At 41.2% G+C, this 21,255-nt stretch overlaps 1 protein-coding gene across 4 annotated transcripts in view; it reads left to right on the top strand.

The window, feature by feature from the left end:
* ercc6 (excision repair cross-complementation group 6) overlaps positions 1-18,138 on the top strand; it is a 63,201-nt gene extending 45,063 nt beyond the window's left edge. For 3 of the 4 annotated variants that reach the window (XM_069885321.1, XM_069885320.1, XM_069885319.1), the window contains exons 12-22: positions 138-233; positions 576-794; positions 1,928-2,038; positions 2,170-2,289; positions 2,986-3,080; positions 4,349-4,494; positions 5,684-6,460; positions 6,837-7,026; positions 10,695-10,773; positions 11,504-11,916; positions 17,970-18,138. In XM_069885321.1, coding sequence (XP_069741422.1) covers positions 138-233; positions 576-794; positions 1,928-2,038; positions 2,170-2,289; positions 2,986-3,080; positions 4,349-4,494; positions 5,684-6,460; positions 6,837-7,026; positions 10,695-10,773; positions 11,504-11,916; positions 17,970-17,985 — 2,262 coding nt within the window. In that variant the 3' untranslated portion in view covers positions 17,986-18,138. Of the gene's footprint in view, positions 1-137; positions 234-575; positions 795-1,927; positions 2,039-2,169; positions 2,290-2,985; positions 3,081-4,348; positions 4,495-5,683; positions 6,461-6,836; positions 7,027-10,694; positions 10,774-11,503; positions 12,623-17,969 lie in introns of those variants that run through there. The other variant, XM_069885322.1, reaches the window with a different exon arrangement.
* The last annotated feature ends 3,117 nt before the right edge of the window (positions 18,139-21,255 follow it).

Consider the following 21,255-nt stretch of genomic DNA (forward strand, 5'->3'; position numbering starts at 1 on the left):
ATTCGGACACTAGGGACAGTTTACAGGGGACAGTTAAACTACCTCCCCATGTAAGGTATGTGTGAGGAAACTGGAGCATCCAGATGAAACACTTTCAGGGGAAATCTGCAAACTGATGGAATCTTTTTTGTTTGTAGGTGCTGTTCTGTCGACTAACTGAAGAGCAACGCGAGGTCTATCAAAGTTTTATAGATTCCAAAGAGGTCTATCAGATTCTCAACAGAGAATTGCAGGTCTGGTTTGTTGTTACTTTATATTCATGAAGGAAGTTCGAGTCCAATTCAGGGAGTGGGTGGAGTAACTGCTAAAACAGTGACAGGCTCTTCCTTAACACGACTCCCTGAGTTAGAGGATAAAAAATTAATCTTAAACTGTTTGTTAAAGGACTAAGATATTCCATTCTGTGCTTTGACACTTTTTTGACCTTTACACACGGTCCAAATACACTGCATCCACCCACTCTCATAATTCAATGGGTCTTTGTACAAACATGTCACTGTTTCAGCAGTGGATCAAGTGGGCTGCTTCTGAATAGTTTTTCTTCTCTCTCCTTCCCCATATTCCATCTCATGTAGATATTCCCTGGCCTCATAGCACTCAGGAAGATCTGCAATCACCCAGATCTCTTTTCAGGTGGTCCCAAGATCCTAAAGGGTGTGCCTGATGAACAGCTGACACAAGAAGAGCATTATGGATATTGGAAGCGTTCTGGAAAAATGATTGTAGTCGAGGCTTTGCTAAAACTTTGGTACAAGCAAGGGCATCGAGTGCTGCTCTTTTCACAATCACGACAGGTCAGATTTAAGGATGTTTAGGTGATCTCCTTCGAAGCAAATCCACTGGTTGCCTGTTCGTACCCACATAAGCAATACGGTAAAATCCCTGGTATCTGGAATTCAAGTAACTGGCAACCAGCAAAAAATATTGAGAAAAGAGATAAATAGAATTTAAAATAAATAAGAATTTAAATATAAGGTTAAAATTGTAAAAGTAAATGTTCTCGGAAGCAACACCCAAGCCCTTGGTGAAGACGGGAGCAAACATTTGGCCAGTGGAGCGCCCCGGTTGTGCCCCGCCTGCAGCAGCCGTTTGAATAAAATGGCAGTGGCCAGGATGAATAGCCACTCATCCTGGGACGACTCTCCCAAAGTGTCTCCCTATCCCTGCCTAGTAAGAGTCTTCATCTTTATTAGTACTAAGGATATTAGTAAGGGTTTATCTGTAAACTTGGGGAGGTGGTTAATTATGATGGTGGCACGGTTAGGGTAGCAGTTAGCACAACGCTGTTACAGCACCAGCGATCGGGGTTCAAATATAAATTTAAATTTTGTAAGTAACATGAATTAGCTGATTAAAGTGAATTTTACATAATTAAGGACGACAATACTTTTAAAAATTACTTTACATTTGCTCTGACTTTTGCATCTTATCTGTTTATTCTTAATGCAGGTGTTTTAGTTAGGCATTGTAAGAATGAGTCTCAGGGAACCATAAAATTCGCATATCCGGCATCCACGATCCCTGTAGGTGGCGGATACCAGGGGTCTGACTGTACAAGGTGTCCACCATACCTGTAGTTTCTATCCTGTTTTAAAATTCAGTCTTTGTTTAGTGGTACCCATGGTTAATGCTAATCTCCTCCAGAATTTAGTGCATTGCATGCGAATCTTTTATAGGTTCTGTAAAATAATACTTGCATATTTGTTAGGCCTATGTATTTTGTTATATCGCTGTATCAGAATTGACAGTGCAATGCTTTAATTACAGTTTATATATCTCGTGCAAATAATATAATTGTTCTCCAGACAATCTAAATGGCAATTGGAGCAATTTTTGTTAAAAATGTTGAGTTCATCTTATGACATATTGGAAAGTATTTCCATAAAGACATTTAAATTTTTCCCCCCCCCCCCTTTCTTTGCATTAGATGCTGGACATCCTGGAGTTATTTATACGAAACCTAGGCTATTCTTATCTTAGAATGGATGGTTCCACAACAATAGCATCCAGACAGCCACTAATTTCTAAATTCAATGAGGTGAAAGCTATATACAGTATTTCAGTTCTTGCATTTATGTTTCAGCAATGCTTTGTACTCTCGCTGTTTGTAATGCGGAATACGCACTCCATTTTGAAAGGTGATGTTGAAAAAAACATTTTGTGTAACAGAATTCTTCCATATTTGTCTTTCTGCTAACCACTCGTGTTGGTGGATTGGGAGTTAACTTGACTGGAGCAAACAGAGTTATTATCTATGACCCTGACTGGAACCCAAGTACTGACACACAGGTGAGCCCTTTTCATTTCCTATCAGAGCACCTGCAGCCACAAGCCATGTGTGTGGATTTAAACTAGTAAATAAACAATTATGTGTTCAAGAGTGCAAGTTGAATTTGTTGTGTTAAAAACAGCAAAGAAAATCTGTAGTCTGTATATTTCATTTCCTTGTATTCTCAGGTGTTTTCAATTGTTCTCTTTATTCTAGTTTGCTAATGTTCAGGTTATGACAGCATGTGCTAGGTTTACATACTGAAGCAATCTGAAACATTTTGAAATGTCTGATCCAGTGCTAACATTAAACAGTTCAATATATGCTGTTAAAGGTATTTAGGTGTCGCCTTCAAGATGCTCAGATACACATTTGCTTGAATGAATGCATGCAGCATGCTTCTTCAGCTGTCTGCAATTAAAGCTACGATAAAGCTCGTAGAAAACTTAATTAAAAACTGTTGGAATTCAAGAAATATGACTGCTTTGTGCAGGTGGGGCTCCAACAAATTTTTACTGAGCTTTCATGTGACAATAAACCTTTGCCCTATTGTGGGCAATTTCTTGGCAATAAAGGCTCATAATTTTACCAATAAAAATGCATACCTCAGGCCTGCAACCGTTTAGGGAAATCGTGCACGTGCTCTGCCTGTTTGCCTTTTGATTCTGAAACACTTTGCATGATGAGGGATGATATTTAATCCAGCCTTCTTTTAGGCCCGAGAACGTGCGTGGAGAATAGGCCAAAAGAAGCAAGTTACGGTTTACAGGTTACTGACTGCTGGGTCGATTGAAGAGAAGATCTATCACAGGTCTGTTCACAACTGGAAATCCAAGTCTGTGATATCCCATTAAACTATAAATTCCCGATTGATTTTATGGATAAAGTAAGTTATCTGAGGATCGGTTTTGTTTTTTAATCTATTGTAAAACCAAAAACATTTTAATTTCACACTGGGGCACGAGCAAAACATTTCTCGGCAAATAAATCAGCAACTGAAAGGGTGGCATGATGTAACATTGCTGTTACAGGGGCAGTGACCCGGCTTTAAACCCGCCGCTATCTATAATAAGTTTGTACGTTCTCCTCATTGTGAGTTTCTGCCTGGTGCTCTGGTTTCCACCCACCTTCCACAACGTTTCAGGGGTTGGGGTATTTGGGCAGCACTGCGCATTACCATGCTGTATGTTTAAATTTAAAAAGGGAAGAATTGGGCCCCTGTGAATAATCCCAAATGATGGTATCAGCAACAAGAGCTCCTGTAAATAGAAATAGGTCAGAGGCTTTTTTTTCTTGACATCTATTATCTGATTTTACAAATTTAAAAACATCTGGGAAAATGTTTTTATTCATTCATCTTGATCTTGTTTAAACCAAGAGTCAGGCATGAAAGGTTTTACCCCCTGTACAGACCAATCAGTTTTTACCAGCAGCTTTTCTAAGGATCTTCTTTCGACATAAACCTGTCTATTTTCAGGTGCTACCTGTATGTTTTCTTGCAATTAACCTTTTCTTACTCAACTCCTTTCTAAATAACATTCAAAATAAACTTTTCCATTATCTTGAACCAAATATAACTACTGCAAATGTTGTTTTCTTTCTCTCTATAATCCTCTATAACAGGGTTCTCTTCTTTGCACCAAACTTAGTCTTGGAATCAATGGTTCGTTAAGCCCTGGGGGAAGGAGCATGTGCTGGAATTTTCCTCTATAGATAATACTAAATTGGTGGCACGTGAGTGCATTTTGTGAGCACTGAAGACAATTAAAATTCACAGGAGAATTATTTAATAATGTTTTTTTTTGTCTGTGATAAATATTGCAATTGGGAGATAAGCATGTTTTAAAAAATCAATAAATTCACACAAGTAAAATTTCCAAGTTGTAAAAAAAAGTGAGGTGATAATCTTTTAAGTGTATGCTAGCATGCTTTAAACCAACATAATTCTTTGAAGTGCAGCGTAACCAATGAGGCCTGTGATTTTACTTTGCTTATCTATTATGAAAGTAATTAAGAGGCAATTGTAAATCATTTTGCAAGTGGGTTCTTTAATAAATTTTCATTCTCGTTTAATTGCAGACAAATTTTCAAACAATTCCTGTGTAATCGAGTATTGAAGGATCCAAAGCAGAGACGGTTCTTCAAATCAAATGATCTCACTGAGCTTTTCACATTAAGCAGCCCAGATGGTTCTCAGGGAACAGAAACAAGTGCAATTTTTGCAGGTATTACCTACTTTAATGTTAAATAAAATAGTACAGTTTAGACCAGACTACCAGAATTGTAATTCACTGTGTTTGCTGTCCTTCATCTTATTAAAGTGCATGCATTGCAAATTTTGATGCAAAGTTTTAAAAAAAAAGTTGCATTTATACAAGTTGAACACAAACGTCTGCAGACACTGTAATTGTAGTAAAAAGTTACTGAAATGCTGGAGAAACTCAGCCAGTCTCACAGTGTCCATAGGAAGTGAAGATACATTACCAACGTAACGGGCCTGGGCCCTTGCCTTGGAGCCCCTCAGGCCCAAAATGTCACTTATATATCTTTACCTCCTCTGGATGCTGTGAGACCTACTCAGCTCCTCCAGCATTTGTATAATTTCCCAACCTCAGGATGTCCCAAGACTCTTACAGTCAGTGAAATTCTTGTAAAGTATAAAATGGGAACTATGCCAACCAGTGTACATAGACCAGTCTACCACAAGTAACATTGTGATCATAGATGGACACTTGGCTTTTAGCTCCTGGTTGAGAGATGAACATTGGCCCGAATTCAGTATGAAAGCATTAGTGTACTATGCTCTTTGCATCCAGCTGACAAGGCAGATAAGCTTCAATTTAATAATTCATCTGTAAAACAACATTGTTGACAGTGCGGCACCTCCTCAGTTCGTGAGTGGGTTTATGTTTTGCTCTACTTTCTACAGTAGGACTTGAACCCAAAATTTTCAGACTCACTGAGGATTTGCATGTATAGTGCTGGCTAATGCGTTGAGTATTGCTAATTTGCACCCAGAGGTGGTAAGACGATGGCACAATTTCTTTTTTGTGAGGGAATGAACTATAAAAATCAGATGATAAGTGAAAGAGTGTGATTCCAACAAATATAGAACATCACAGCACAGTACAGGCCCTTTGGCCCTTGATGTCGTACCGCTCTAAAAATTCCTACCAAAAAATACTAAACCCTTCCTACCTTGTGACCCTCCAAATATAAGAGGATAACAATTGTCAACGAGGAAGGGTGAATAATATTTCGTTCTCTGGCTAAAGTTGTAGACTACATCATAAACACCATTCTAAAACAAAACATAATTTTACAGCAATTTATTTTGAAACACACTGAAATAAGCTGGTTGCACTGCACCTATCGAATGCTGCAATTAACATTTCACTGTTTGCTTTCCACCAGGCACGGGATCAGATGTTCAGGTACCAGCCACACACACAAGGAAAACTGGAAGAACGTTTGCTTCTTCACAGAAACGGAAAATGGTTCCATCAGATCAAGGCTCGGTCAAGCGGTTTAATTTACCACAGCATTTGCCTTTTCCTTGTGATTCACAGAAAAAACATTTGGACAAATTTTCTGATGGTTCACAAAGTGAAGTGATAGAGACCAATAATTGTGAGCATTTTGAAACTCCTCCTCAGGTACAACTAGACATGAGACGTGCTGAATGCCCTACTAATTTCAGTAAAAATGATCATGGCTTGAATATTAGCTGTGGCAGAAATGAACCCACTGATCTGCTTCACGAGGCAACTCACAGCAATTCTGAATTTAAAACCTTGATCCAAACAACATCCCTCAGTAAAGCTGGACTGTATGACAACCATGTGCTAGGACAATCTGTTTCAGAAGAGGATGGAAAAAATCATCGTCTAAGTCCAGAAACATTGCCAAATCAAACAAACGCTGGCAAAAGTTGCACACTACATCATAAACACCAGTCTAAAACAAAACATCAGCTGTCGGAGGGTGACCGAGACAGCATGCTTTCAGACTGTGGGCATAAAGAGAAACACAAGCGCAGAAAGCACAAGAATGCATACTTCGAAGGCGAGCTCATTCCACACTTGGTAAGGAGGCAGAAAATAAAAAAGAGGGACTCTGAAGAACAGAAAGAGAAGGAAATCCGCAGACAGAGTGATGATTACGTGTTGGAAAAACTCTTTAAAAAGTCAGGTATTTTGGTTATTTAGATTTGCTGACTATAATTCACACCTTAACATGAAATCATGTTTCAACGGTTGCTCAGAGATGCTCGCTGTTAGAGACGTAATGATATTATCCTGCACTGTGATTAGATTTCATTAAATTTAATTGAGCAGGAAAGGAAATAGCGAGTGCATGGCTATAAATCTGGTGTCACATGATCTGCATTGTAAGAATACATGTTATTTTTTCCATCCTTATTGCTCTTTATTTGTGTATCTTGAGTTCATGAGAGTGCGAGCTAAAGAGCAGCCAGAAGTAGGAGTGCAGCGACTAGGCAGAAGTGGAGATGAAAGCTGCTGCAGAACTGGCATTTAATCGAGCTGTCTTTTCTGGGTTTATTGAGGAATCCACAGCGTGATGAAGCATGATGTCATTATGGAGTCGTCCAACCCTGACTATGTGCTGGTGGAAGCGGAGGCTAATCGAGTGGCTCAGGAGGCTTTGAAAGCATTGAAGGCATCGAGACAACGATGTTTGGCTGTGTCACCCAGGATCAGCAGCACTGAGTCGCCAGGAACAGTCATCAGTCCAAAGTAAGATATCTTTCTCCACCTGTTCTTACAACACAGAAGGAAGTCATTTATCCCGTCAAGTGTATTATCAGCTTTCAGACCATTCCCCCACATAACCTATTCTCTCTCGCATGCCCATCAACTTTCTCCCCCCACCCCCCAAGCATTTCCACTCCATTCTCCTGCAACCCACACGCATCGGGGTAATTTACTGGAGCCAATTAACCTTTTATCCAGCGAGTCCTTTGGCGTGTGGAAGGAACAGGACCAGGGTGACCGTGCATGTTTCAAGTCAGGTTCAAATCCAGGTTGCAAGACCTGGGCCAACTCCTGCACACTGTGGTGAAGTGAAACGACCATGATTATTGTTGCTGGTTTAGCTTTTTAATGAAGAGGGAGCTGGTTTAGCCACATTGGGAAGCCAGCAAAATCAATGATTTATTTCCTACCCTTGGTTACCCTGCATTGGGGGTGATTGGCCTGCCTTTTTAAAAGACATCAGAGAGTAGCTGCTTGAGGTATTTAAAATTTTATTTGCAGCACAGTTAGAAGCTGATTCCAGCCGTTAAAACCCGTGTTGCCCCAATTCCACCCAAATTAACCTTCATCCCTGTAAGTGGGAGGGTGGGAGGAAACCGGAACACCCAGAGGAAGCCCATGCAGACACGGGGAGAACCTACAAACACCTGACAGCACTGGATTCAAACCTGTAAAAAGCATCCTGCAAACCGTGGCCTAATCAGGAAGGACAAGATTTCTTTTAACTGAGAAACAGCAAGAAGAACGCAGTGGGTTGGGTAGTATCTGAGACAGCAAAAGGTGAAAGAGTCGAAATTCTGCATGAAGATGAGCTTTGCAGCCACTTTTACTGAAGCCAGATAATTTGTCAATTACCTCGTTCATTTCGCTCTGAATTGTAAATTGTCAGCAATGAATTTGTTTCCTTACACATCCAGTAGCGCTTTTAAGGTTTACACAAAATTGCTGGAGAAACTCAGTCATGCAGTGTTCTTTATGTAGTAAAGATAAAGATACATAACCAGCGTTTCAGGTCTGAGCCAAATCTGGGACAACTCTTTTATCAGTATCTAACTCTAATCACTTGTCATTGTTTCATTTTGTGCTCATTGAAATGTTTAAAACAAGCTTCTTGATTGAGATAAGCGAGTCAGGCCGAGTATATGGTCATAGAGCTCAAGAACACCAGGGATTACAGATGGGGTGCAGAGAGAATCCCACAGAACCTTCAGAGAGAGGAAGACAACTTCTTCAGGGAAGGCATTCCTCAAAGAGATTTCGCAGTTATCCAGTAGAATGGAGTTCTTGATTGATTGGCTGCTTGGCCAATTTGGTATCGTTGCTGGATGCCAGGGATCCTTTTGAGTGAATACATGATCACAAACAACATTAGAAAAGAGAAATCTACCCTTTGTGGGCAGTTTCCAGTGAAGTCTGTGTCAAGCGCAATCACTTCACCTTTGGAAAACTGCTTGGTTGAACAAGGAATGGTTAAATTCTTTTTAAAATGTACCTGATTTATAGTTGCAAACTGAATAATCTGTGGGTTTCGTGTTTCATCTGGATCACAAAAGGTGTTTTTATGCTGGGCCTCCACTTCAAGGCTGGCTTCAAATGTTGATAAAAGTTTAAACTTATAGAGTAGCCCTAAAAGGCTGTTCCAGCACTGCTTTTATATGGAGCGGCACCTTTGTTCGTCGTCCGGAGCCACTGTAGGTGGGGCGGCTGTTGCTGTTCTATTTCCCAGAACGGTTCTAGCTGTGTGGGGGATTATGGGTAGGGTTGACAGCCATTGCTCTACCGTGTATTGAGCTGCTGGCTCCGAGGAGCGGCCACGAAGGCCAAAGCGGCCCGGTGAGGCCGGAGTGGGTGGCAGAGCTGTCAAAGTCCACCCCTGATGGCTCCGCCCTGAAACGGCTCCCTCGCCCCTGCCCTGAGAAGGTCATGGAGTGAGAGGGGTGAGAGAGAAGTGTGATGGGTTGCAGGCTGACTGCGTCATCAGCCCGCCCCTAACCAGCCGCTTGCTGCAGATGTACCTTTTTGCAGTGAGGTGGAGTGCACTGCTCTACCTCTAGCCTTGGAGAGGGATTGGAGTCGCCGCCTTGCTGCCGCTCATGGACCATTTATGAAGGTAAGTTTTCCGAAGTGAAGGCAGAGAATTTCAGCCGTTACATTGGGATTTTTTGCTTTATAATAGGGCCTTAAGTGCAATTGGTGTTGCAAGTTTGAACAATTCACACCTTTTCCAATGGTTAAGCAAAACAATGGCAGGGGCCACAATCTTTTTAAGCCCTTTTATAAAGCAACAAATCTGAATGTAAAGGTGGAGATTCTCCACCCTCACTTTGGAAACTTACCTTCATAAATGGTCTGTGAGCGGCTGCAAGGCGGCAACTCCAATTCCTCTCCAAGGCTAGAGGTAGAGCAGTGCACTCCACCTCGCTGCATAAAGGTACATCCACTGCAAGCAGCTGGCAAGGGGCAGGTTGATGACATTGTGATGATGTCAGCCTGCAACCTGTCTTACTTCTCTATCATACTCACTCATCGCTCTCCCTCCATGACCCCCTCAGGGCAGGGGCAGCCGGCAGAGGACGTTTCAGGGCAGAGCCATTAGGGGGTGGCCGGGGTGGGCTATGACAGCCCTGCTGGCCACTCCAACCTCCGGCACCTCACTGGGCTGCTTTGGCCTTCAGGACCGCTGATCGGTGCCAACGGCTCAAGATGCAGTAGAGTAATGGTTGTCAACCCTACCCATAATCCTGCACACAGCTAGAACTGCTCTGGGAAACGCAGCAGTCGCCCCCCCCCCCCCCCTCACTCAGCAGTTCTGGATGAAGCACTGCTCCACATAAAAGCAGGGTCGGAGCAGCCTTTTAGGGCTGTTCCGTAAACATGCAAGTTTAAAATTTTTATCCATGTTCGAAGCAGAGTCCCGGCATAAAAACGCCTTTACTTTCTTCAGTTTTAAACCTTCTTGGGAGGCAGGCAGTTATTTCCAATAAGTACGTGTTTTTGTGTTGACTAACAGTAAATGAAATAAGAACCAAGCAAAGTTTACACAAGTTTCTTGTTAAACGTTGGACATATAGGTTGGCGCATTCCTCGGGTTGTTCTGATGAGAATGTTCATGTTCTTGATTAACTTCATAGAAAACAGCCAAGGCCATAATTTAAGATTAAACCCACTCAACTGTCTTTGGAAAATTACCTATCAGAAACTTGTCTTTGATGCCACTGCAGTAAAAGAAATTCAACATAAAATTGTCCAGATGAATGAAAAATGTGTAGTTTTGTTGGTTAATAGACGGCTTGAAGTTTTCCCACAAACCCCATCCAATACTCATGGTTGCATAGTTAGTTCTCCTTTTATGTTGTTTTCTTGGTCATGTATTTTCATCATCCGTTTGATTAAGGATGAGAGTAGTTTGAGAATTTCAAAAGCACCATTTTAAGTCATATGAACAATGTTCCTATGTAATTGACAAGTGGTAATTCTGCCTCGCCTGTAGCAAGTGAATCTCAGGGTGGTATGTGATGTCGCGTTCAGTATGTACTCTGCCAATAAAGCTGAAAATATCACCTATTTGGAGTAAAATTGTTATTGTAATGCATGTTACAGTACCATTTTGTTGTAAAATTTGGGATTATTTACCATATCACTTGCCCTAGGTTGAGATTCGGACAGAAGAAAAATCCACTGATGCCAACCACCAGTCCTGTTTCTAAACCCATGCCAGAAAAATGCAAGGTAGTTTTATGTGATTTTTACTAAGTGTAAGAGAATATTTGCAGGTTATTCCCAATCTGACACTTGAGAATTGAAGCAATTGTGACCTTGGGCAATGATGACATGAAATGCTTGGTCCTTCCAGATGACCAGCACACAAATCCTTGGAAGGCTGACAGATTTGTATTTTTATGGATGGGGTGAGGTCTTGACCACCCTCCATGGTTTTGAACACCTCCATTAGGGACTTCTCAACTTGTAATAATAATGAACATTCCTTGAATAATTCCCACTTTTGTAAGTTTATTCAATAGTTGAGCACTTTTGTAATACAAGGGCTGAGAAAGACCGCAAGAGTTGGGAGCAGAATTAGGCCACTTGACCCATTGAGTCTGTTCTGCCATTTGAATCGTGGCTGATATATTCTTTCAACCCCATTTTCTTGCCGCCTTCACATAACTTTTGGTACTCATCAAAAACTTATCAACCTCCACTTTAAATATCTCATTGTTTTGGTCTCCACAGCCATCTATGGCAACAAATTCCACATATTTATCAGCTTCTGGCTGAAGAAATTTCTCCTGATCTCTATTCTAAAGAGATGTCCTTGTCTCCTGGTCTGACACTCTCCCACTGCTGGCAAGATTTAACTTTTTTTTCTCCATTCTGAGCTGTGCTGTACGTTTACTTAATGACCAAGAATGCTGTGAATTAATTGACTAACAACCTCTTGGTTCAATTTTATGGATAGGATGCTGCAATACTTGAGAGGAACGATTTTGCCAGACCCCATTTCAGTGGCGCTGCAACAGAAGAGGAGACAAGTCGCGCGCTTCCATCATCATCATCTTTGCTGGCCAAGATGCGTGCCAGGAACTATATAACGCTGTCCCAAACACTCGAGACTGATGGAGGTTCCGAACCAGCAACATCACCTCCCCCCGTTCCGACCGAACACGACGATTTATTGGTGGAAATGAGGAACTTCATTGCATTCCAGGCTGGTAGCGATGGGCAAGCCACGACTACAGAGTTGTTGCAAGAATTTCAGTCTAAGTTATCATCTGCACAGACAGTGGTTTTCCGAGAACTACTTCGGAATTTGTGCACTTTCCACAGGACCGCCTCAGGGGATGGAATCTGGAAACTGAAACCAGACTTCCGGTGAATATTCCTGCCTATTCCATTGCTGTACATCATGTCAGCGATGTGGCAGCTATTTATTAAATTGCTGCTAAGTTGCACACTAATTTTATGTGTAAACATAAATTTTTGCAAATGTCAGTAAAAAATTATTTAAGGTACAATAGCATTTTTAAAGTTTTCAGTGCAGGGATCCAGAAGGCTTAGTTAAAACATGCCCATTTTAGTCAGTGGCATGGAATTAGAAGAAAGCTTCTTTAATATTTGGTGCTGAGAAAGTGTTGCTGCACGTCTCCTGGGGAAAAAATTTAAGACTTACTACACGCTTTAAGGTTAAATCTGTAACTACTTCCAACTCATTACGATTTCAGTCCCAAGTTGATTGTAATTCGCTGTTGGATCACCAGATTTTTTTTTTGTCAGTTTGATAGTCTGGGGATATTTAAGTTCAGGATTCAATTTATTATCATCGTGATAAAACAGTGTCATATTACAGGAAATTCCCTTTTGCCTCTGCAAGGCAGACAGATTCACCACTGGCAGGAATTGCTGAAGTACCTCTTACAGTTAGAGAGAGAGAGAGAAGCAAAAGAGATCCCCCCCAGAGTCACTGAGTGTCTGCAGATTCGCCTCCAGCCCATATCTGAGCAATTTCTAATAATGTGGATAATATTCCAAGAAATAACTGGATAAAGGAAAACATCCTGAATAAATGAAAGTTGGGTCATTGTTTGTTCATCTTTATGCACTTATGGATTATCAAGTCATAAATTTTAAACATGGGACGCCAGAATTTTCATGAAAATAAGACAAAGATTCGGTGTCAGGCTAAAATCACTTCACTGCCCATAATGCATCCTGGTGTAACAGCAGTGAAGAACGTCCGTGGTCCTGTCTGGTTTTCCTTCTTTGATGCAAATTTCATGCCACCAATATTATTCGTTTCCAAAATCCCAATAACAACATGAATTCATGTAGCATCTTATCACTTCAACAGGACATTTGAAGTTTACAGTCAATTATTTGCTTTTTTTGATGTGCATGAGTATATGTATATTATGAACACATATTTAAGCAGAAAACTAGCAAACATAAAAAAAATCAGTAACTAGATCATTTGATTTTTATGTTGCCAAAAGCAGGATTGTTGGTGAGGATATGAAGATAACTTCCTGTGGCCCTCTGCATGTTGGATAGGATATTTTAGCCAAATTGAATTGACATGAAGGCGTAGATTTGTAAGGCAAAAAAAAAAACTGTAGATTAACTGTCAATCCGAAATTTTAAAAATACAGAATTGAGTTAGTTGCATCAAGGAAAAGAAACAGAATTAAAGTTTCAAATAATCAGAACCTAGTAAAGTTAGGAAAAGAGCATGTTGGATGGAGAGAACAAAGGATACAAGACAGGAGCAGAAATATTCAGCCCATAAAGCCTTCCCCGCCATTTCATCATGAGCTGATCTATTCTCCCACCCAGCCCCACTGCCTGGCCTTCTCCCCATAACCTGGCTAATTAAGAACCTGTCAATCTCTGCCTTAAAAACATCCAATGATCTGGGCTCCACAACTGCCTGTGGTAGCAAATTCCATAGAGTTACTACCTTCTGGCTGAAGAAAGTCCTCCACATCTCTGTTCTAAGCAGACTCTCTTCAATCCTGAAGTTGTCCCCTCTTGTCCTAGACTCTCCCATCGTGGAGAACAATCTTTCTACATGTTTGGGATAAAGTAGAGAGCAAGACACTCTGTAGTGAGAATGGTGATGGTCTGGACTGGAAAATGGTGATCTTGTCTGTCTGGAACAACTAATTAAAAGAGGATAAATGAGGGGAGAGCACAGAGTCTAAAAGCACATTGGAATTGTGCAATACAAAATGTCACCCTTGCTGGAAACTAAAATAAAGAAGAATTCTGGAAAAACTTAGTCTCTCATGTGATATCTATGCAGAAAGAGAAACAGAGACAGTGTCACAGGCTGAAGACCTTTCATCAGAGGTGTCCTGTTCTGAAACAAACTGGAAAGGCCTTTGGCTTCTTGTGCTGTTCTAACTAAGCCCAGTATGAGCTTCAAGAACAGAAAATGATTGTAAAGGTTTTACAAATGTCAAGGCTCAAAGTTGAATTCAAGAATTTCAGATAATCAACCTTTCCACTTTATGTCAGAATTAGCTAGCTTTGGTGAAAAGTCATCAGACTGTAACTAACTCGTTTTCTCTCTCCACAGATGCTTGTTGGGTATTTCCAGCATTCTTTTTATTTCAGATTTACTGTAACTGCACCTTTCTGCATCTATCACTTCCAAGTTGTTTGTCCTCCTCATTCATCTCCATTTCACAGCTCTTCCAAACAGATCAGCTCTGAAAAACTGGACGTATGGTTGGGAGGAATGATTTAAAGATGGGTTGGACAGGCAAGGTTCACTTCCACTGGAGTTCAGTGGAGTGAGAGGGGACTTGATTGAAACAAATGGCATCCATACAGGATTTTATGTGGACAGAATGTTTCCTAAGAAGGAAACCTAGAACTGGGACTCACTGTTTAATAGTTAGGGATGAGGACAAATACTTTCTCTGAGGGATCCCTATTGAAATTTTATTAAGGAAATCTCAAGTAGGGCGGACAAGGGAGAGGCTGTGGATGTCGTATATTTGGATTTTTATAAGGCACCACATAAGAGGCTGCTTAATAACGTGAGAGCCCATGAAATTACAGGAGAGAGAGATTTGGTTGGGTAGAGCATTGGTTGCTAGGTAGAAGGCAATGGGTGGGAGTAAAGGGATCCTGTTCTGGTGGGTTGCCGGTTACTCGTGGAGTTCTGCAGGGATCGGTGTTGGGGCCACTTCTTTTTACGATAGATTATGGATTGAATGGGTTTTGTGGCAAAGTTTGCAGAGGACACCATGATGGGTGGTGGAGCAGGAAGTGGTGAAGAAACTGAGAGGTTGCAGAGAGACTTGGACAGTTTAGGAGAGGGGCAAAGAAATGGCAGATGAGATCCAATGTTGAGAAATGTGCGCTTGTACATTTTGGAAGAGGAAATAAACAGGCAGGTTATTATTCACATAGGGAGAAAATTCAAAATTTGGAAGTGCAAAGGGACTTGGGGGTCCTCATGCAGGATAACCTGAGGGTGAATCACCAGGCTGGATCTGCAGTAAAGAAAATGAATGTTATTTGGCATTCATTTCAAGGGGAATAGTGTATAAGAGTAAAGAGGTGTTGATGAGGCTCTATGGGCACTGGTGAGACCTCATTTGGAGTGCTGTGTGCAGTTTTGGGCCCCTTGTCTTAGAAGGGATGTAATAATGTTGGAGAGAGTACAGAGAAGATTTGCCAGGAATATTCCTGGAATGCAAGGGCTCACATATGAGGAATGTTCACTGCCTCTTGGACTGTATTCATTGGAGATTAGAGGAATGAGAGGGGATCTCATAGAAACATTTCAAATGCTGAAAGAATTGGGCAGAGTAGATGTGAATAAGATGTTTCCCTTGGTGGATGAATCCAGGACAAGAGGGCACAGTCTTAGAATTAGAGGGTAACCGTTTAAAACAGAAATGAGGAGAAATTTCTGTAGCCAGAGGGTTGTGGATTTGTGGAATTCATTGCCACTTTCAGCTGTGGAGGCTGGATTGTTGGGGGAGTTTAAGGAGGAGATTGATAGGTTTCCAGTTGGTCAGTGTATCAAGGGTTATGGGTAAAAAGCCAGAATTTGGAACTAGATGTGAGAACAATTTAGCTCAGGGTATGGATTTGCGGAGCAGACTCAAAGGGCCGAATGGCCTACTTTTGATCCTTTATCTTGTGATCTTGGATAAAAGGTTACCAGGGCCAAATGGGAATGTGGAGTTGGGTTTATAATCTGGTCAGCTGTGATCTTATTAATCCTGGGGTGAAGGGGTCTCTTGTGTGCAGTTCTGGTTGCCCCTTTCTGCATAAGCTGAAACAATGCCAATTTCCTAACTTTGCCCAATTCTGTTGAAAGGTCATAACCTGCAAATGTTGTTTGTCTCTGCTTCCTCTAGGACCTGCTGAGTATTTACAGCTTTCTCTCTTCATATCAGCTGTTAATAAATGCCCAGCAAGAGTCAGAGAAGCAGTGTGCCGAAACTCTGCACCCACATCGCCTCAGACAGTGGCAAATTATTGCAGAATACTCACTTAGTTCTGGAAGAGAGATTTCAATTAAAACCTTGTTTACATTAGGAATGGTGTTACATTTTGAATGCTTTCTTTAGCTACTATCATTGAAAAATCCTCTTTCATTTATTTCACTACATCTTTGTTAATCGTTTTAGAGTTGAATAGAATTTGTGCAGGTTATTACATTACAATTTGACACTGATCTAATCCCTAATTTGACCGACAACATTAAAATCTTCCGTCAAAAAGATGTCTTCCAAGAATGCTGAACCTCCCTTGTGAAAGTGTTTTCAAGCTGAATCATGGAAACTTGAAAAGCAGAAAAACAAGTATTAAATGTTCTTTTGTCAAAATGTCTGGGTTCTTTTATAATTGTGCTATAAACTGTTTGCAATGAATTCAGTAGTGAAACATTAAAGTCTGCAGACACTATGGTTGAAGAAAAATACAATGCTGGAGAAACTCAGCAGGTCAAACATTGTCCTTTATGTACATAACCAACATTTTGGGCTTGCGCCCTTCATCAAGGTATGAGAAAAATGTAGGCAGGTGCCCGAACATAGCGGTCCAATGCACATAAAACATTGCAGAACGCCAATGCTTTTTATCATGAATTTCTCTTGAACATTTTTGAGAAATGAATACTGTATGTAACCTATTACAGATTGCACTAGTGATTAGTTGTGGATAACTTTTTAAAGTTTCAGCATCTTATCATTACCTGTAGATTGCTGCAGGACCCTCTCCCACTGGTTTTGTCATTCCATCCTTCCACATCTCTTCATCTGATTGTTTACCTAGATTTGGCCCTCTGCTCCAAACTTAAAATCTTTTACAAGGTAAATATTAGAAGTGGCATTGTTTCTGGCACTTTTGGGTCAAAACTTCAGTCACAGCGTGAAAGCATTTTATTCTGGGCTTCTGTGTCTTAACACCATTCCCTGGTGTAATATGCAAGATGTGTTGCAGCCAGAACACAAGAAATAGGAGCAGGAATCGGCCATCCGGCCCGTCAAGCCTGCTCCGCCATTCAATGAGATCACGGCTGATCTGATGATGGGCTCAACTCCACCTACCTGTCTTTCCCCATATCCCTTAATTCCCCTACTCAGTAAAAATCTATATTTTTCTTAAAATACTTTTATTGAGCTCAATAAAATAATTTCATAATCATGTTGCATTGACATAACAAGGAATTAACAAAATGTATACATAATATATAACTGGTAAAAATGCTCTAAAGTTTCCTATTTTCATTTTTAATTGTTAATTAATATTAAGATTAAAAAAGAAAATCACAAATTACTTTATAAGCAATCTGCTCATAACAGTAAAATATCAATATTGTAGTATAAGGACCATCATATATTTATTGGATTTAAGACTAACCTCAATAGTTAAGATTAAAAATGATTAGGAATGGGATCTTAATATAACCTTCTCAGATGAGAACTGGTGTTCCACTCATTTTGTTGTTGACATTGTTTTTTACGACTTAAAGTGGTTCACAGAACACACAGGTCCAAACTTAAATTATCTCATTTTAATGCACATGTTGTATCCAGTGTGTGAAATGTGTAAAATCGTAGAGCCCTCACTAATCCATGTTTTGGGAATGTCCTAAATTTAGGAAGATTTTGGGGAAAAATTTTTCAATCTTTAAGACTAAAATAGATCCTTGCCTTCTAATTGCCTTGTTTGGCTTTGTCTGCGATCCAACTATATCTTTGTCAGCATCTCAAGAGAAGGTTTCAGCTTTTAGTCGGCTGATAGCCAGATGAGGGGTTTTAATTAAGTGTAAAGATGAACTCTCACTGACTCATGGGCAGTGGGTACATGATGTTTGGGAAAAAAAAATTAGATACGTAAAAATCTAACCAACCTTGTCAAATATATTTACTGAGGTTGTCTCCACTCCTTCAATTTCACAGATTCAGCACCCTCTAGGAAAAGCCATCCTCATCTCCGTCCTAAATCTACTACCCAATAACTCCAACTAAGTCAGAAAACTAATGTCTGCATATGTCACACCTTGTATTATGGTAAAATGTTGATAGCAATGGATCTTCCACATTCTAATTGCATTTTCAAAACATTAAAATGAAGGAATGTATTTTAAACCATTGTTTCTCATTTATAGTTACTGAAAACTTTTTAGCAAAGATTTGTGTAATTCTAACTAAGTTATATTTCAGTAGATGATTGTTTACAATTCCAACACCGTGGGTAGTATTTTATATTTGCATTCATAAAGTACCTTGATATAGAGAGGAAAAAAAAATCACCTGCTTTCAGGGAGAAGGAAAAAGCAGCTTGACTTGAAATTGAAGTGAAGTTCCAGGAAGGGCACGCAAAATCTTGAAGATGGAACTTTGAGACGAAGGTTGGTTCAGAAAATGCCAGGCTCACTGTGGGCTCATTAGGGGTTGCTCCAGATGCTGCTGGCAATACAGGCCCAGAATTTATCTTCCTAAATATATTTTCTCCTGCAAATAAAATTCAGTTTATTAATTGCAGAGAAACCAATCTTTATCATTTCCAACAGGCCGTTTTAAAGTGTCTTGTTGATTTCCAAACACATTGTCAATCTCTTTGGCATTTCTCAGAGTGTAGACAACACCAGCTGCTGCCCATTAATGTCTGAATAAAACGAAAAGCTTAAAATTGAAATGCTGGATATCTGGAACAGAATCAAAATGCTGGAAAGAATCAGGGCAGGCTGCATCCAAGGCAGTGGTTCTCAACCTTTTTCTTTCCACTCACATCCCACCTTAAGTCATCCCTATGCCATCGGTGCTCTGTGATTAGTAAGGGATTGCTTAAAGTGGGATGTGGGTGGGAAGGTTGAGAATCACTACTCTTGACCCAATTGTTACTGGAATATTTTGCATGAAAAAAATTGTCATTGGCCCATTTCTTTTGGAGTTATGAAACCGTGCACATAACGAGTCAATGAGGGACGATTAAAACAGGGGTTTTCAAACTTTCTTTCCACCTTAAGCAATTCACAGAGCACCAATTGGCAATGTGGTATGTAAGTGGCAAGAAAAAGGTTTACATTGGCACAACATGGTGCCAATGAACCACCTTCCATCAGAACAAGGCAAAGGTTAAGTTGCACAACCTTTTCACAGTGGGGTTGTATATCGAACAAGCTGCCAGTCGAGATGGGACCATTGTAACCTTTGAAAGACTGTTGAACAGGATAGAAAAGTTTGAGATGGATCTGGCCTGAATGAAAGCAGATGGGACCAGATCGGGGGGCACTCCGGCCGGCGTGGATGTGCCCGTGTTGTGTGACACCGCTGACAACCGGTGCAATGTGGGGCGCCGATCCAAGTCATTACATTTTGTGGAAATGCCGCCTTCTTATCAATTACAGATTACCCCGCCCAAGTCCCAACCTCCAAATGCTCCTGGAAGCCGAAGGAACACTTTGCATTAGATAACCGTGTCAGCGGAATTGTTAGGTACTAATGAAAAACAACAACAGGCCTGCGAGGCTTTTCTGGATATTCCCCGTGAGAAAGTACTAATGAAAATAGGTCTTTTATTGTCGGCGCATCCCCCACACACATTAAATAATGCTTCATAATCACTTCAATGGAGCCTTCGGTTAATGAATCTGTTCTGAACAAAGTTTGACAGGAAATTAAATTTGCTTGAGTTTTAAGAACGCAGAACCGACCCAACTGGAGTGAGGACGAATAGACAATCTGTCTGTCAATGGTTTCACTGCTCTGCAGAATTGGAAACACGCACATCCTCGTGTCGGGTAAAAGTTAAACAGCAACATGTATCAACAATCCCAGATGCTGCAAATCTGAAGTCGAATCTGCCAGTGGTTTTCAAACTTTTTCTTTCCACTGTGAGCAATCCCTGTGCCAGAGGTGCTCTGTGGTTAGTAATGAGTGGGAAGCAATAGTTTGAAAGCCACTGATCTCCCTGAAATGTTATCTCTTCCCCCCCCACCCCCCCCCACCCCCAACCTCTCCGCAGATGCTGTCAGATCTGCCAAGCAGTTTTCGGCTTGTTCACCAGGCGCACACGGGAACGCCACCATCTCTGGGCATTTTCACCTTAACCCGTTTTAACGTGGAGGTGAACCGAGCAGCGAACATTTCCCAACAGGTCCTCGGAACCGCGAAATGCTCCTTCCTTCCACCTGGTGGGTTTGGACCTTTCAGTCCAATCCTCGCGTCTGCACTTTCTTGGCCAATCCGTTCTTTGTTAACCTGTAAAACAAGTTGATCTCCCCCTAAGAGTTGAAATGAGAACTTCTCATTTCCCCATGTACCACTCCCATGGTCGCCCTCATAATACATCCTGTATAAACGTTTGGAAGGGCTTAAGGCAGTGATTCTCAACATTTTTTCTTTCCACTCAGGTGCTCTGCGATGAGCAAGGGATTGCTTAAGGTGCGATGTGAGTGGGGAATAAAGGTTGAGGACCACTGGAAGGCGAAATGAAAGCAAAACTCAAAATCTTGTGTGCACCGTTGGCCTGTTTCAGAACGCGATTCCACTGCAGCTGCCCGTCCGAGAGAGAACCGGGCCAGTCTAACTTGGAATCCCAGGCAGAGGAGGCGACCCTGATGCGACAAGGTCCGATACAGTGGTGACGGGCCAGAATGCTGACAACGGCCTGCTCTCCGGAATGTTTCTTCCCATGTAAACATTTGTATCAAGTAAGGATAACATCTAAAACCGTTCGCCTTGGCTGAGCACAAGAGGTTTATTCTCGAATCTTATTGAAAACGAACTTTAGATTCCCTCAGTCCTTCATTTTCTCCATTTCCAAGTGGCGGGGATATAATCCATCGATCGTTTAGAGCTGACCAAGAAAGTACCAATGAAAGTCTCGTTTACTTTCTTCGTGTCAATTATTTCACGGCCAGAACCGCGAACAATGTTCATACTTGGGTGAGAAACTCTCCTTTACTAATACTAGCTGCAAAGACGCCAAGGATCCGGATTAACCACCTCCCGCTCCTTTTCTGATCTGCTCCACTATCTGGATGGACAAGTGCACGGGGGTATGTGTCGATAACGGGGTTTATCGTTCTCATTGTCTCCGTGTGGAATTGGTGCCATCATTTCCCCCCTCCCTCCCCCGCACAGCCTTGGTGCAACAAGACCTGCACTGATGGTCAAACACACTCTCCAGCCCAACTCGTCGGCACGGGGAGCAAAACTCGGCGCGCTTTTTATTTTAATG

This window comes from Narcine bancroftii, chromosome 6, assembly GCF_036971445.1.
Source record: "Narcine bancroftii isolate sNarBan1 chromosome 6, sNarBan1.hap1, whole genome shotgun sequence".
Classification (NCBI taxonomy): domain Eukaryota; kingdom Metazoa; phylum Chordata; class Chondrichthyes; order Torpediniformes; family Narcinidae; genus Narcine; species Narcine bancroftii.